Below are 17,445 nucleotides of genomic sequence, written 5' to 3' on the forward strand. Positions count from 1 at the left end.
TAAATAAAGAAAATAATAATAATAATAATAATAATGAAAAAAGTATATTGCAAAAAAAAAAAAAATCATGTGCATCAGCGGGCCCCAGAGAGGGGGTGCCCACAGAAGGAGGGGTTCACAAGGCAGATGGGCAACCTCACACAGTAGCCATGTGAGAAGCAGACACGGACATTCTTGGATGATTTAACCACAGCTAACCAAGACCTTCCTCCAAGTGAAAAGGAGCAGCGCCTGCTTTATCCTGTTCACAAAGTGGCTCATGACAGACAGGGCTCATGACAGACAGGGCTGAGGGGGAGCCAGTGGTTGGGCTCTTGCCAGGCATGTGAGAGGTCCTAGGTTTGAGCCTCATTATTAGCCAATCAAATGGAACCTTATCATTCTAAGAGGTGCACACACGCTGCAAGCATGTGCTATCACAGAGAATCTCTTACTTGCCTGTCACCCTGTCTCAGTCCGCGCTCTTAGGTTCACATTAAAAATCTTCATTTTCTTAATAAATTCTCATGTTGCTTCATTATTTTTTTAAAAGTCACATATGAAAAGGCTTTCCTGTTCTATGAAACAGCAACTTAATCTTTAATTACTCTCTAGTTTGATCTCTGGTTGTCAGACCAATATGAAAGCAGTTTTAAATCCCCATGCTGGCCTCCATAAACATACAAAGTAAATAAGCATGAGGGAATCAGAAAGCTGGGGAGAGAAACAGCCGGTTCTCCGCTCAGCCTTCGGAGAACTGCGACAATCCTCCCGCTCAGCCTGCTGAGAACCTGGATGATCTTCCGCTCAGCCTATGGAGGACCTGGACCATCCTCAGCTCTGCCTGCCTTCTGCTCATTAGTCAACCATTTTAGAGGTCACGTGACTGAGTAGTCTCCTATGAGCACATGACATGAGTATGATGCCTCTAACCACTGGGTTGTGAGGGCAACCACAGCCCAGCTGTTTTCCAGCAACTTAGATACTGCTTCTATCCACTTCAACTGGAATCTCTGATCCGTCCTCGGGTTCGCACACGTGACCAGTGAGTATATGACACTGTTGTAACCCCCAAATCACTGATGCTAACTCTCTGTGGTAACTGTCCCGTTTCTTAAACGTCTCACCGGAGAGCCTTCAGTGTTGTGGACAGACAGTTTGACTCTGCCTTCCCCCACAGAAGCTTCCATCCTCCCTCCAGCCCCCAGCAAACACAATATGCAGGCAGCTGGTTTCTGGCTGAGTCCTCCTGCAGCAAGCCTGGGCTCCCTCCCCCTCCCTGGCCACTCCAAGGGAACCCAGCCTAGCCTTGGAATGGTACTACCTATAAAATTCCCTCTTAATGTAGACATCCTGAGGAGCCAAGCTCTAGCACAAGAAAGCCTCCCCTCCCTGCCTTTGCATCACCAGAAACCAACACTCTTCCTAATAAAAGGCTGAACTCTCCAGGTGCCTGCCCTTGAGACCTTAGAGAAATAACAAACTCTAAGGAGATTAGGGCTCTGCATTTAAATCATGGAGAAAGGTAATCAGAGGTCACCAGCCATAAACTTAGTTCCCGATAACCCTACAGCAGATACCCATTAACCCCCTCCCAGCTTCAGGTCCGTTCCACCAAATGATTACAGCCCTCCACTCCCCTTTTCTGTGAGCATTCAGGGGATTCCTAACTATGCTGTATACAAACCCAGTGCTTTCCAGACTCAGGACTGCTTGCCAGCACTCACCCTGTGAGTGCAGTGCAGGACATGTGATCCGAGTTCAAACTTGAAACAATAAAAGGCTCTTTTGCAAGTTGCAGTGACTTCGAAGTTCTTGGGCTCATCTGGGTTTCCCTTGGACTCAGGGCATAACACCACCAGGGGACCAAAATCCACCCTCAGAGTACCAGGACACTACTAAGTCCTCTGGACTCACATCCTATGAAGAGCCGTGCAATCCGACTGCATAGTGTAAAGCATCAATGTGTCCACTTCTGGTTACTTCCAATTATCCCTCCTCATGCCTTAGACCCCGCCCACCCACCCCACCCACCCCACCCACCCCCACGCCTGCCTCTTTAACCATAAATACCCTACACCTTATGCAAGAGAGGGGGCTCTGGGGCTAGCTTTCCTGTCTCTACATGCTTGGCCACCTTGTAAATAAACGTTTTTGTAAAACTCACTTCAAACTGCACTGGCAGATGATAGGGAGGCAAACCAGGCTGGGTTCAGTTACAGGCATTAAGTAGCATTGTTAATGTCCATAATTAACACAGAATTCCAAGCACTGTAGATATTCAGGGTTCTATTTACAAGAACTTTTCAATTACACTCTATAAAGCAGGAACAAGATCCACTCATCTAGAGTTAGGTATTTGTTCCACTAACAGCTCATCGCTCTCTGCTTTACTGGTAATTTGCTTCTATACTAATAATCTATACTTACTGGAAAAGCATTCATACTTATCACAGTTTGTACGACACCAGGGACTGAAACCTGGGCCTCACACATGTACACAAGTGCTCTAACACTGAGACACGGCCACCCTAGCCTCTTTTTACTTTGGGACAGGGCCTCACTAAGTTGCTCAAGGTAGACTAAAATTCACTCTGCAGCATAGGTAGGCCTTAAACTTGTGATCCCCCTGCCTCTGCTTCTTGAATAACTGGGATGATAGGCCAGCGCTACCAGGCCTAGCAGCAGATGAACAAATGTTTTCATTAAAGTTTTCCACCTTAATTTTCAAACTGTGTACATAACTGCTACTTTTCAATATTGAAATTTATAGATTATCCAGTACCAACCTACATTACCCCAAGCAGCCAGGGAACGAGACATGAATATACAACTTCTGCATTCATGAATAAGTATGTGTGGAGTTAACATCTAAAGACAGTTTGAAGCAGTCCTTGGCTGCGTGTGATCACAGAAACCAAAAGGACACAACTGCTTCGTCCTCTTCCTTATCTCCCATGGCTTGTTTGTTTGCTTGCTTACTAAGCTACATTTGCTAACCAACCTCTCAGAATAATGTCACATGCATTATATTGCTGTGTATCATGTGTATTAATATACACAATACAGTAAAGCCTTTATATTGAGGTTTTCAAGGTCTTCTTAGCCACTAGCTGAGGTGCTTTTAATTCACTTGGGTACAATGGATATAAATAAAATTTATTGGGCTCTATTGCCCTCTACTGACCTGCATGTCCAATTATGCACACACCCTGTACTAGCTGGTTTTGTGTGTCAACTTGACACAGGCTGGAGTTATCACAGAGAAAAGAGCTTCAGTTGGGGAAATGCCTTCATGAGATACAGCTGTAAGGCATTTTCTCAATTAGTGATCAAGGAGGGAGGTCCCCTTGTGGGTGGTGCCATCTCTAGTCTGGTAGTCTTGGTTCTATAAGAGAGCAGGCTGAGGGAGCCAGGGAAAGCAAGCCAGTAAAAAACATCCCCCCATGGCCTCTGCATCAGCTCCTGCTTCCTGACCTGCTTGAGTTCCAGTCCTGACTTCCTTTGGTGATGAACAGCAGTGTGGAAGTATAAGTTGAATAAACCCTTTCCTCCCCAACTTGCTTCTTGGTCATGATGTCTGTACAGGAATAGAAACCCTGACTAAGATACACCCTGTATGGACTAGTCAGTGTACTCTGATGGGAAGGTGAGAGACAATTACACCACCTTGCCTGAGCTCCTCACAAGCCCACCTGATTCTTGAACCATATTTCTGAATGAAGCCTTTTGGTCCTGTTGCTATACTGGTTTGTGGTTCTTACAGACTGTCAAGGGAGTGGGCTGTAGCAAGGTGAGGGTGCGCCCATTTGATCTGCATTCTTCTTAAGGTATGGGACTAAGGAATTTAATGTAGATCTAGTTCACACAAGCAAATCAGGAACCTAGTAGACTAAATCACGCTCTTCATTCAGAAAGATCTGGTACCAGTTCCCCAAGGCAAGCCCAGAAGTGACATGGAAGTTAAGACCAAAGAACAACTCAGACACAGCATGCTGGCACAGCAGAGCCCCCACCTTCTTCTCCCTCTGCACACCCCCGCCCCCTCTCCTTCCCTCCTTTTCCCTCTTTTCCTGAGGAAGGCAGAGCACAGCTGGTCAATGCCTTTGGTCTTCAGAAAGGCCATTAGTGTATCTGAGAAGCACAGCATACCTTCACTAAGTTCAAGATGATGATGGGGGAGCCGAACCTCTGGAGCATCTGGTCAAAGTGAAGAGCAGCCACGTGTGCAAAGGGGTCTGCCTGGTCCACTGGGGACAGAAGAGGGGAATGGCACTGTGAGGCAAAAATCAAACACTCGGGGTTTTCAAAGCACTGCAAAGAAATGCAGTTCAACTAATGTTACGCTTTCCTTCCCAGACTCTCTGAAGCAGCTCAGCGGGCTCTCCGTCAGCATTAAATCTGATGAGTCTGCCATTTCTGACGCAAAATAACACACAATTTACTAATAGTTGAAGTTAAGAATGAATTCACTGCAGAAAGGTAATAAAAGTTACTCCTCCATATAATCTTGCTCAAAGACCAACATTTCACCAAAACCCAGCCACTTATTAGAGTTCTGAGTCAGCACTCATCATCTTGAATGACAGCAGACAAAAGCAACTCCCGACAGGCTGGCCCACGCACGTGTAATGGGTGGTTTCGGCATCATAGTTGAGATGTCTTGGGACCAGAATAAGGGAACGGATCCTCTAACTTGTACGTAAGAAGAGTAACTGCCTGCGGTAAAGGACATCACAGAAGCATCCCAGAGGATCTGTTCAGTCTCCACCTCATTTGCAACATCACCCTGGAAAGACAGGCGCAATTAAACATAGCTTGTGCTCTTAGAACTTTTACATGAAAAAACTCAAGTACACAATGAAATTACAACTTGATTCATCTTAAAAGAGGTGTTTGGAGTACACACAGGAAAAGCAGAACCATTAAAACATGATAAAGAAAAGCAGAAAAACATATAAAAATTAATAGATGTGGATAATCAGTAAACTATAGAGAAGCTAAACCAAAGAGACAAAAATAAGTTCAATAAAAATTTAATACCTTTGTACTATTAGCAAATAAGATAATAAATTAATAGTCTTGTCTAAAAAAACAAAAAATAAAAGCAGAAAAAAATCAAGTTAACACAAATAGCAAACAGCGTGTGACCAGTGCAAATGGTAGGATGCCAGAGAAAAGAAAAACAATCGTGTGAAATTATGCAAGAGATAAAGAACAAAAAATCTAAAACTTTCAGTTCTGAAGACCAAGGTGAGGATCCGAGTAACACTGGTGTCGGAAGGACTCTAGGGGAGAGACTGGAGACTCTGGCAGCCACGTGACTTCCCGACGTATATACAGATAGAAGGGCTACTTCGAGAAGCAGTGAGAATCTGGCTTGGCTGTCCTTCATTATCGAAAAGCAAATAATATAGCCACAACATCTTAATTGTTCCTAAAGTACCAAATAAAACAACTGGAAGGGCTGACATAAATTTAAGCAGAGTGTTGCTACATGAAGCTCAGATCAAAGCCCGATGCCTCAATCACACTCGGGGTCTGCTGCAAAGGAGAGCACCTGGGAGCTGACGTGGAAGTAGGAGAGAGAAAGGAGCTCGGGAGAAGTCCCCATGCCATGCTGTATACCGCCTCCCCTCACACCCCCATGCCATGCTATATACGGCCTCCCCTCACACCCCCATGCCGTGCTATATACCGCCTCCCCTCACAGCCCCATGCCGTGCTGTATACCACCTTCCCGTCACACATACTCTTCCTCACTCTTCAGTAGGGGCTTGGATGTTTTGTACCTACATTTTCCAAGTATTTCAGATATGGCTCACCCTCCAAAACAATGGACATTTCAAAATTTCACTGCACAACTCTAAGAATGTTTACTGCTCAACACAATTGTAGATTGGCCCTTTTTCCTTAAGAGTTTCATATTCTGGAGAATTATTTATTCTCTTGATAATATCCCAGACTAAAAACACTCCACTTTTTAAATCCACTGATTAGGGCTGGTGAGATGGCTCGGTGGGCAAAACAGGCCCCTGCTGCCAAGCCTGGCGGTCTGATTCCATCACTAGGAGAAACATGACTGCTACAAGTTGCCCTCTGACCACCACATGCACACATATGTGCATGCGCAGACCCCTACATACATACCCATGCACATGTGCATGCACACAAATAAAATACATTGGGACGTTAAGAAGTGAGTTCCACAGCTTTGTCATCATCAGTGAACTGACATGAAAGGTTACAGCATTACAGCAACTCAGTTTGTCATCTTACCTCACAGTTTGCGCCTCTCTTGAGAAAGCGTGTCCCGGCAAACCTACTGGATCTTCTGGCTATTAGGGTCACATACACTGGTCGCCCATAGATCAAAAGCTCTTAAGAACTAAGTTAAAGTGTTTCAGCATTTGTGACTGGACAGAAAGCTACAAGAATCATTATCCTTTATGTATTTAAAATCTTATGCAATAGCCTTAAGGCACTAAAAGCTCCATGGAGAATATAAGGCACAGGGCCGGACAGTTCCAGATCTGTCCAAGTTCGATGGCAACACCCGACATCCTGAAGTGGTAATTTCTATGACTTACTGTATTATGTCTCTCCTTGTAACCAAGTAATACTGTTAGAAGTACAACTACTCCTTCCTCACTGGAGGCACGCCTCTCCACAAGGGCATGTGTCCTTTAATAGTAAGTAGAAATTAGGAAAAGAATTGTCAACACTGAGGGAAGGACTGGGTTTCAGATTGCAAAGGCGATCCAAAGCTTAAACACAGGAAGGTGTCGAAGTGAACTGCTTGGCCGATATACAGCTTATTTCCATCATCTTATTTAACTTTCTGAATTATAACCTCATCTACGGAAAAATCAATCAAAATGCAGCTATAGGCCAAACAACTATAGTCTAAAAATCAAGAATGCCTTCAAGTCTGAAACTTTTGAGTGCCACTATGACCCAACAGTGTAGAATTCTATACCTGACCATCTCTTATGGGTCAATCCAAAAAAACATAGGTACCCTAAATATAGCACATAAACACCTTCAGTCCCAAGGTATGTATGAAACATAAATTAACTTGAATTCCATCTTCAAGTTATCTAAGGTTTAGGCAAATATTCTAAATCCAAAAAAAAAAAAAAAAAAAAAATCCAAACTATGAAACACTTCTAGATGTAAGCCTGCTGGATAAAATAATCACTAATCTGTCGTACTGCTGGGCTGCTGGGAGGATAAGCTGAGGTAATTGGTGTAACATTTCTGGTGTCTGGCCTGTAGTAAATGCTTAATAAACAGCAATTACTCCTAGCAGCACACAGGCTTCCAGAGTTCATTAAATGCCTGATTACCAGCAGCCAGACTCATCAGTTAGACTAATGAGCTTTAAAATGATAATCCATGATGCTGTTTGATATTTTAAAAACAAACATTTATTATGATTACTAGATGCCAGGCCCTGAGCTAGCTCTTGGAAATACAAACCAGGCTAGAACTGCACTTTAGAAACAGTCTTGAGACGCCACAGCACATTCTCTTTGGCGGGGAAACACTGACATTCTTCCCAGGAAGACTTTACTTTTGGACAGAGGCTAAAGTGATTCAGGACAATCTCATCAGGTGGTTGAAGTGACTATGAAGTAGTGAGCCACAAGTCTCTCCAACCTCCACTTCAAAGTCCCTGTGTCTGCCACACCCTTCTCCTCCCCACACTTGGCACAGAGAAAGCAGCATGGCCAATCCTCAAGCCCCTACAAATGTCTCAGAGGTTAGAAGAAGGCACAATGATGGCCACATTGCTGATGTAATGCCCTCCCCCACCCCTATCCTTTAAAGATTTTACAATATGCTTTTTGTTATTGTTGTTGTTTGTTTTTTTGGGTTTTTTTTTTTTGAGACAAGGTTTCTCTGTGTAGCCCTGGCTGTCCTGGAACTCACTCTGTAGACCAGGCTGGCCTCGAACTCAGAAATCCGCCTGCCTCTGCCTCCCGAGTGCTGAGACAGAAAGGAAGGCATCAAGTAAACACAGAATTCACAAATGCCCTATTGTCTCAAAAAAATGGCAAGAAAACTGAAGCAGTGCTAGATAGCATGCCCCACCCTCCTCCTCCTCTTCCTCCTTCTCCTCCTCTTCCTCTTCCTCCTGACAGCTTGATGGCACCTTATTGAAAGCCTTCAGCGACATCTAGATTAGTGAGAAGTCAGCGTGCAAAGAAAAGCCAAGGCACCATCAAACTGAGCCCGGCAGCCTGACTCAAGCAAACTGAGCCCGGCAGCCTGGCTCAAGCAAACTGAGCCTGGCAGCCTGACTCAAGCAAACTGAGTCTGGCCAGCAGCCTGACTTAAGGACTTCCATCCCTTCCAATCCAGGTCTGCATTCCACTGTGCCACAACTACTACTGCAGCCTTCTCTAACTCATACACATTCCTCATCTCATTGCTACTTCATGGAGCTGGAAAATGGCTGTCGATGGGTGGGGCCACCCCTGGGCAAGTGGCCCTGGGTTCTATAAAAAAGCAGGCTGAGGAAGCCATAAAGAGCAAGCCGGTAAGCAGCACCCTCCTCCCCCATGGCCTCTGCATCGGTTCCTGCCTCCAGGTTCCTGCCCTGTGTGAGTTCCTGTCCTGACTTCCTCAGATGAACAGTGAAGGAAGTGGAAGCCAAATGAACCCATTGCTCCCAGTGTGGGTTCGGTCATGGTGTTTCACCGCAGCAATAGAAACCCTAAATAGGACAGGTAGGCAGAGTGTTAATTACAATACTATGATGCATGACCTTCCTATATGCTGGTACAGCATAATGACGTGCATCTTAAATGTTTATAAAAAGGATACTTGACTGCCCGCAGAACCCATGAATGATATACAATAGCCAGTCACGATGCACAGTGTTTTTAATAATATCCAGAAGTTCACCATTCCATACGTACTTCATGTAAGGCTCACTAGAGATCCCAAATACACCTGAAAAACAAAAGTTTGTATCAAGAACATAAGGACATTGAGTGATATCCTGCATACTGCTATGGTCTTCCACGTCTGCTTCCAAGTCAGACGCAGGTCTGGACAGCACTGCACTCCCGCGGCTGTTCCCTATGGCGGTCCACCACGGTGAGCTTCAGCGCCCAGGGACGTGTGCTGTTTCCTTCAAAGTCAAACAGGAAATGGGTTTTCCGACTTATCAGAGTTTTTAAATCAAAAGAAAGTGGGAGTCAAATGAAGGATGTATTGGCAGATGCGTGAATGAAGACAAGCGAGCCACAGAGAACTTAGTCTGAGGTTACAGTGACTGGCGCTAGGATTTCCAGCACCGTGGCAGGGAAAGTACAGAGTGCCCCATACCGCCTGGTGCCTCGCCCACATCTACCAGGCAGCACTGAGGGAATGAAATGATTAGAAAGCTCGTGAGGGTTCCCAGTAAGGCGGGCACTGCTTTCTTCCCAACTGGCATCAGCTAGTATATCAGGACTCTTTCGTGTGGAGAAATCACCAAGCATTCTGGCATATCAAGATGAATTTACTGTTAAATAGCAGTGAATATCCCAAAACCTGTATGAAGTGAAAAATAAGAAATAAGCATTTTTTTTATACTAGTGGATGAAAAGCTCTAGAGAACAGCAGGCAGGTAATCCCATTGTCTTCCCTTCAGAATGTGAGCTGGGTATTTATTGAGGCTGAATGCGTTTCAATTTAATTTATAAAATCTAGGGGCTAAAGAGATGGCTCAGTAGTTAAGAGCACTTACTTCTCTTGCACAGGACCCAGGTTTGATTCTCAGGACCCACGCGGCAGTTCACAATAATCTGGAACTCCAGTTTCAGGGGATCTAATGGCCTCTTCTGACCTCTTGGCACCAAGCCCACACATGGTGCACAGACATACCATACATAAACAAAAAGCAGACAAATAAACAAACATGGCGCCTAAAGTCCAGTGGCCTCTCAGTGCACCAAGGGGAGAATGGGTTTTATGTGCATGACATGTGTGTGTATCACAGGCTTGGGTGGGCCTCACTGCTAGTGTGCACTTGCCTAGCACGCATGAGGCCCTGGGTTTGGTCCCCAGCATAACATGAACCAGGCACCGTGGTCATGTCTGTCCCACAACTCTAATTTCGTTTTCAAGAAGAAGACAGGAGAGGGAGTTCAAAATTATCCTCTGCACTACGGCAGGTTTGAGCCAGCCTGGGCTATATGAGACCCTGAAGAGAGGAGTGAGAGAGAGATCAGGGCACACTAGGGGGTATAAGGTAGGGGATTGTTGTATCAGACACTCCCCGCTCTGTAACTTTACCCAAGTGACTTAGTCCTGACTTCGTGTCTTTCTAGACCTTCCTCAGCCTTCCACCACCCCTCTCATGGTGTAGACACCTTGGCAACAATTTTGGAACAGTCCCTGCCCTGACCATAGTCCCGACATGTTAACCACAATAAGTGATGTTGGTGCAGAATGAAGCATAAAACTAAGGTAACTAAGAGGAAGTATAAGTCAGTCAAAAATAATTGGCAAGTAGTACCTGGAAATACTGCTAGGCCCTCCAAAAGGACAGGGGCTGCTCCCACCCCCTCAAATATGGATGTAATTGTGGGTTTTGTCTTTAAAAGTGCTGTATCCCTGAGACTTTGCAGAGGTGTGGTCCCTCTCTTGGTCATTGCTAACAAAAGGACTTAAGTACTTTTAATTGGCCGATTAGTGCGGTTGCCAATAACTATCTCCATGTCTGCACTAGTTAGCCTGTAAACAGGAAGTGCTGCTGCTCGTCACAGAGGAGTCTGGACTGACATACAGTGAGACCGGAGACTTTAGCAAGCCTGCCCTTCCATCTTCTACCCTCACTCCCCATTTCTACCAGCTTCCCCAGACAGAATGACCCTGAGCCTCAGGAAATGTCTGAATCCGCGTCACCAGCACCTGGCCAGAGGTAACATTAAATGACCCGGAGAAAGAGAAGCCCATTAGGCCAACAGCCGTGAGCCCAGATTCTTGTGGCTTGTACCTAAGACCCACCGTAACCATGGCATTCTGACAAGTGAAGCAGGCCAGCAGGACACTGCTTGCTTTGAGATGGAAGGCCACAGCTGACGACAGGGATGATCCCTAGAAGATGGAAGCACAAGAACTGGTTTCCCCTCTTAAGCCTAGACCAGAATGTAGTCCTGCTTGTCCGACCTTGGCCTCTCTAGGCCTGCTCTGTGCTCTCTCCCTTTATCCTTTTCCTCTCCTATCGAGTGTTGGGGGTGTTGAAAGGTGGAAAAGGGGTGTAGAAGAGTGGAAGAAAGAAGACCCCACAACATAGCAAATGCCAGCCACAGTGATTAACGATGGCTTTAAAAGTGAATTGGTCAAGTTCATGTCTCTAAGACAACCCAAAAGGATAAAGGCCATCAAGGGATAAAGGATGAGGAATGGGAGGACTTTGATAAGACGCCACATTCTAATACACCAAATAGGCAGAATTCACCTACCACTGCCACCCTGTGTAATTAATCCTTCATCTTCAAAGATGTCGAAGCTCTCCTGGCACGCCTTGGATGTTTCTGACTTTAACATCTCCAGGGGCATTCGCAGGACGGTAAGATTATACTGAAGTGAGTGTGACAAATCATAGCTGTAACTGAGAGGAGAATTTAGACGTAAGAATTACAGAAGCACAGACATTTCACGGTCTTGGCTCCCGTGGGGATTTACAATCTGTGAGCTAAATTACTTTGCACCTGGTATTCCACTGAAGCAATGCTATTAAATAAGTATTGCAAACACAGCCGAATACAAACACGATTGGAAATTAAATGGAAACCTCACTACCCAACTTAATTATGCACACTAGAAATATACATTTATGATGTGGGTCACATCCATTCATTGATTGGAACATGCAAAGTTTTTTTGTTGTTTCATGATGAAATCAATCTCGTATCTCGTTCCAGTCACACTGTCTTATGCCCATGAATATGGTTCTATAGATAGGACACTAGAGTATAGTATCCTCATCACATGGCTTCATACCATAGTTTACACATGAGCAAAAGTAGCTGCAAGCTTCATAATGATACAGGGGTAAGGATATAATGTAAGCTCCTACAGTGACGCATGTCCTAGGAAAGTGAGAATAATATAAAAATTAACACAGTCTCTGTACAAATAACATTTATGATTCTAATTTCATAAGATCAACAGTTCTTTATTGAAAGTAGGGTTTTTTCTCACATAATAAAACCTGATTACAGTGTCCCCTCTCTCTGTTCTTCCCAGATCCCCCACACCTCCACCATCTGCATCCACCCTCTTCTGGTTTTCATTAAAAAACAAACAGACTTCTTTATGCACTAATAACATAATATAATAAACAAAACCTAACACACCAGAGTTGGACAAAACAAGCAAACAGAAGGAAAAGAGCCCAAGAAAAGGCCCAAGAACAAGACCCACAGTTCCCACACTCATGGATCCTACAAACGGGAAACCATAATACACACTCAAAGGACCTGAAGGTTAACAGAGCGGAGAAAGAATATCTAAATAAAATAATAATAATAATAATAATAATAATAATAATGGAAGATCCACGACAAGACATTATGAGGCAAGGAACCTCCAAAGACGGGCTGAGTTCATTTTCTGTGGTGGCTGCTGCTGGGCGTGAAGCCTGTCCTTAAAGCAGTTTCTTTCCCCAGTGAGACTCCCGCAGAGGAAACTACTGTCCATTTGCAAGTGGCTATCACCTGCAGATAGCTCGGGGTAGGGCATGAGACATGTGTCCACTTCTCCCTCCAGCTCTAGGGCCCCGCCCCCAGCAGGCCTGTGCATACTGCCGCGGCCTTTCTGGGTTCATATGCATGACAAAGATCAACAGTTTTTAAGTATCTCTAGTTATCCATTTTAACACAGAATTCGAGAAACTATCTTGAGGCTCAAGTACAGTATTTAAGCAATATCAGAAGCATTACAATTCTCTTGAGAGAGTCACACATTAATTATTATTTCCCCAGTTTAGTTCCATAATTTGAAATTAATTTCAGTTTTGTCTGTTACACTCAGTTTTAGCACCTTTGCTTGATAGATCCACTTAATATCACTTAGCCATGAACGAAGACAAGTTATTTCTAGTTGGCATGACACAGCTGAGATCCCAGCATATGTATTATAATTTGAGGAATGACTTGTTTAAATTTAGTACGGCCAAGAATGACTCAGGAGCCCGTTTCAAAAAGCAGCACCACCAAGCGTCAGTATTAGCTCATAACACCGTGAGCGTAAGAGGACACAGTATTAAGTAGATGAATCAGAAACACATGGAAACACATAAGCCACTAAGCACCTGTGGGTTATTAAACATCACTTCACTGAGAACGCTCTGTTCTATGGCTTAATACTTTTATCTTTACATTACATTTGTGTTCATTTTAGAAATAAATGATTAACTCTATTAAGAAAGATAGATCTTTAAAAATGCAAAGCGCTGGTCGGTTCTGTGTGCACCACCAATGCACACAAATGCTGTGCTGCAGGTCCCTTCTCAGACCCAACTCAGGTCGTTACCGGTGAACACTCTTGAGTCTACATCTCAGTTTGGACACTCCAGCAGACAGACTCCTCCGTCTATCACACCTGCGTCTGTCTGTCCGGCCTGCAGCTGCTCACAATGCTCTACCATTTGCTTGCTGCTTGTTTGTCTGCTTGCTGGCTCTGTTAAATAGATCTTCACAAATGTCAGATCTCCATAAATGTCTCTGTACCAAGAGAGATTTCTGTTTTCTCTCCCAAAACATGTTCTTAGGATATATTTTCAATCTGCTTAATGGTACATTCATTCAAGCAAAACTATTCACTTACAGGGCCACCAGCAATACATCAGTATTGAAATATGTTTTCCTATTTCTAATTAGCTTTTACTTAATTTTGCCAGATCATTTAACTGAAACTGAACCATGGCACTGTTATACCTCTGCATTAGAACTAATACAATTTCATTTTTAGGATTAAAAATTCCAAAATGAAGTTATTTCTTTAAATCATATTCATTTCTTCCTGAAAGAAAGGTGATTTTTTTTTTTTAATAGTGGCTATAAATACCTTTACACTGTTCATTTAGAATGTCGAGAATCGGGTTTTTAAAAGGAAGAAACTTACCTAAAGTAAAAATTGCTAGATAAATCCACATTTTGAAATATCCTTAGATACCTAAAAAAAAAAAAAATCATGTTATAAACATAAAATGCTATTTTCTGTGGCTTAACACACAGTCAAGAGACATCCTCACACTAGTGAGTGTGCTCACTGAGCTGAACGATCCCAGCCATCTCTGGCTTGGGTGTGCATCTGCCAAACATCGCTCAGATAGCTAGATACCTTTAACACAGCGTGCACCCCATTATGCAGTCATTGTGCTTCCCAGCCAGGCAGTGCACGGGCAGGATACGGGGGCAAGGGAGGCAGAAAGAAAACTGTTGTTGCTGTTGTTCCCAGTGAGCTTTACAAACCTTCAGCAGATGAAGAAGGGGAAGCTGCAACAGTCACCAAGACCCCATGAGTCACCGTAACTCTAAGTTGGGAGGTTTTTAGTGTGGAACTAGAAGAGGACAGGATGAAGGATACCTCAGCCGACCACTCACAAAACATCGGCTCAGTTATTCATGTGTTCACATTCACACTTAGGTAAGTGACTAAATCATAATTGTCAAAGTTAAAATTCTCTCTAGACCCACAGCCCTGTTCCCTCTCCAGAGGCAACTTTCTTTTGGGGGGGGGGGGGCACAGGGAAAAAAATTCCTGAAGGCTTGTGCTGTAAGATCGAAAATTGACAAATGGGACCTCATAAAATTGCAATGCTTCTGTAAGGCAAAAGACACTGTCAACAAGACAAAAAGGCCACCAACAGATTGGGAAAAGATCTTTACCAATCCTAAATCTGATAGGGGACTAATATCCAATATATACAAAGAACTCAAGAAGACGGACTCCAGAAAACCAAATAACCCCATTAAAAAATGGGGCACAGAACAAAACAAAGAATTCTCAACTGAGGAATATCGAATGGCTGAGAAACACCTCAAAAAATGTTCAACATCCTTAATTATCAGGGAAATGCAAATCAAAACAACCTTGAGATTCCACCTCACACCAGTAAGAATGGCTAAGATCAAAAATTCAGGTAACAGCAGATGCTGGCGAGGATGTGGAGAAAGAGGAACAGTCCTCCATTGTTGGTGGGATTGTAAGCTTGTACAACCACTCTGGAAATCAGTCTGGCAGTTCCTCAGAGAATTGGATATAGTACTACCGGAGGATCCAGCAATACCTCTCCTGGGCATATATCCAGAAGATGTTACAACTGGTAATAAGAACACATGCTCCACTATGTTCATAGCAGCCTTATTTATAATGGCCAGAAGCTGGAAAGAACTGTGATGTCCCTCAACAGAGGAATGGATACAGAAAATGTGGTACATTTACACAATGTACTACAATGAATACTACTCAGCTATTAAAAACAATGAATATATGAAATTCCTCAGCAAATGGATGGATCTGGAGGGTATCATCCTGAGTGAGGTAACCCAATCACAAAAGAACTCACATAATATGCACTCACTGACAAGTGGATATTAGCCCTGAAACCTAGAATACCTAAGATACAATTTATAAAACACATGAAACTCAAGAATAAGGAAGACCAAAATGTGGACACTTCATCCCTTCTTAGAATTGGGAACAAAACTCCCATGGAAGGGGTTACAGAGACAAAGTTTGGAGCTGAGACGAAAGGATGGACCATCCAAAAACTGCCCCACCCAGGGGTCCATCCCATAATCAGCCACCAAACGCAGAAACTATTGCATACACCAGCAAGATTTTGCTGAAAGGACCCTGATATAGCTGTCTCTTGTGAGGCTATGCCAGTGCCTGGCAAACACAGAAGTGGATGCTCACAGTCAGCTATTGGATGGAACACAGGGCCCCCAATGCAGGAGCTAGAGAAAGTACCCAAGGAACTGAAGGAGTCTGCAACCCTATAGGTGGAACAACAATATGAACTAACCAGTACCCCCCGAGCTCATGTCTCTATCTGCATATGTAGCAGAAGATGGCCTAGTCAGCCATCATTGGAAGAGAGGCCCCTTGGTCTTGCAAACTTTATATGCCCCAGTACAAGGGAACACCAGGGTCAAGAAGGGGGAGTGGGTGGGTAGGGGAGCGGGGGGGGGAGCAGGTATAGGGGACTTTGGGGATAGTATTTAAAATGTAAATGAAGTAAATACCTAATAAAAATTGATTAAAAAAAACATACTTAGTAGTTTGCATTTTATTTCCTGATACTTTTTCCAAACATTCTTACTGTATTACTAGATCATATATCTCTATAACTATATTAGGAAATATTACTTCATTCCTCCTATAACAATCTATTGATATAATTGTACTATATTGTAGATAATGTCTACATAGTACCCAGCATTAATCATGAGATAATTTTATTCTAAGATTATTAAATCAATGCATTAAACATGAAAGAACATAGCTAAATTATAAACTATTACCAGCCATAAAAATATAATTATGCCTTGGTGTCCTTTGAATTTTTATACATGACATCAACTGAAGCCTAGTTTATAGCCCATATGCTTGCTAACACTGTCCCAATAGTCCCTTATAGCTCTGTGTACGTGTGTGCACACATATGCTTGCTAACGCTGTCCCAATAGTCCCTTATAGCTCTGTGTACGTGTGTGCACACATGCCATGTCTCACTGGGAATCTAAGTGAAAGTCACAGGATGCACCGGTCTTGTCTGTTCTAAAATCTACAAGTCTATTTCTTTCCTTTGACAACTTGCACATTCGTATGGGTCTTGAAGACCACTGTTTTACAAAAGGTCCCACTCTATAGATTTGCCTGATTATTTCTGTATGTGTGAAACTTTTTGAGCAGAATTACTAAGGTGGTCTGTGTTGTTCCCATTGTTTCAAATGAAAAGGTGACATTAGGGCTGGAGAGACAACCCAATGAGTGAGACACTTAACAAGTGTGCACCAACATAAAACCCCAGCTCTGGCTGCAGGCTCCTCTAACCAGAGCTAGGAGGCAGGTAAGGAGATGGAAGCATCACTTGGGCCAATGGCAGCCATTCTAGATGGAAAAATGGCAAGCTCCAGTTCTGGTGAGAGGCCACGTCTCAAAGAAATACAGCAGAAATAACAATACAGCAGAACACCTAACACCCAGCCTCTGCATGCATGCAAACCCACACACATATGTGCACACATACAACACACACAACATAAATAAAGAGGTGACTAAGTGTCATCATTTGGCTAGATATGTCTGTCAGTCTTAATGTAAGAAAGCATTGCTCATCTCTGTGAATAATCAAAAGCTATACACTTATTTTAGCATGCTGACGCCATGTGAACCTTGTTTCCCACACCTGGCGGTTTCAGCAGTGACTGCTGATCCTCGTTGGACCATCAG

At 43.6% G+C, this 17,445-nt stretch overlaps 1 protein-coding gene across 2 annotated transcripts in view; it reads right to left on the reverse strand.

The window, feature by feature from the left end:
- The window catches only part of Fig4 (FIG4 phosphoinositide 5-phosphatase), a 112,647-nt gene that overhangs the window by 71,244 nt on the left and 23,958 nt on the right, over window positions 1–17,445 (reverse strand). For both annotated transcript variants that reach the window (XM_029542548.1, XM_021204720.1), the window contains 6 exons: window positions 14,107–14,157; window positions 11,442–11,590; window positions 8,812–8,940; window positions 6,259–6,359; window positions 4,606–4,768; window positions 4,132–4,229 (listed from right to left, as the gene is read on the reverse strand). In XM_029542548.1, the coding sequence (XP_029398408.1) occupies window positions 4,132–4,229; window positions 4,606–4,768; window positions 6,259–6,359; window positions 8,812–8,940; window positions 11,442–11,590; window positions 14,107–14,157 (691 nt within the window). The remainder of the gene's footprint in view (window positions 1–4,131; window positions 4,230–4,605; window positions 4,769–6,258; window positions 6,360–8,811; window positions 8,941–11,441; window positions 11,591–14,106; window positions 14,158–17,445) is intronic.

The sequence above is a fragment of the Mus pahari genome, chromosome 9, assembly GCF_900095145.1.
Source record: "Mus pahari chromosome 9, PAHARI_EIJ_v1.1, whole genome shotgun sequence".
NCBI lineage: Eukaryota > Metazoa > Chordata > Mammalia > Rodentia > Muridae > Mus > Mus pahari.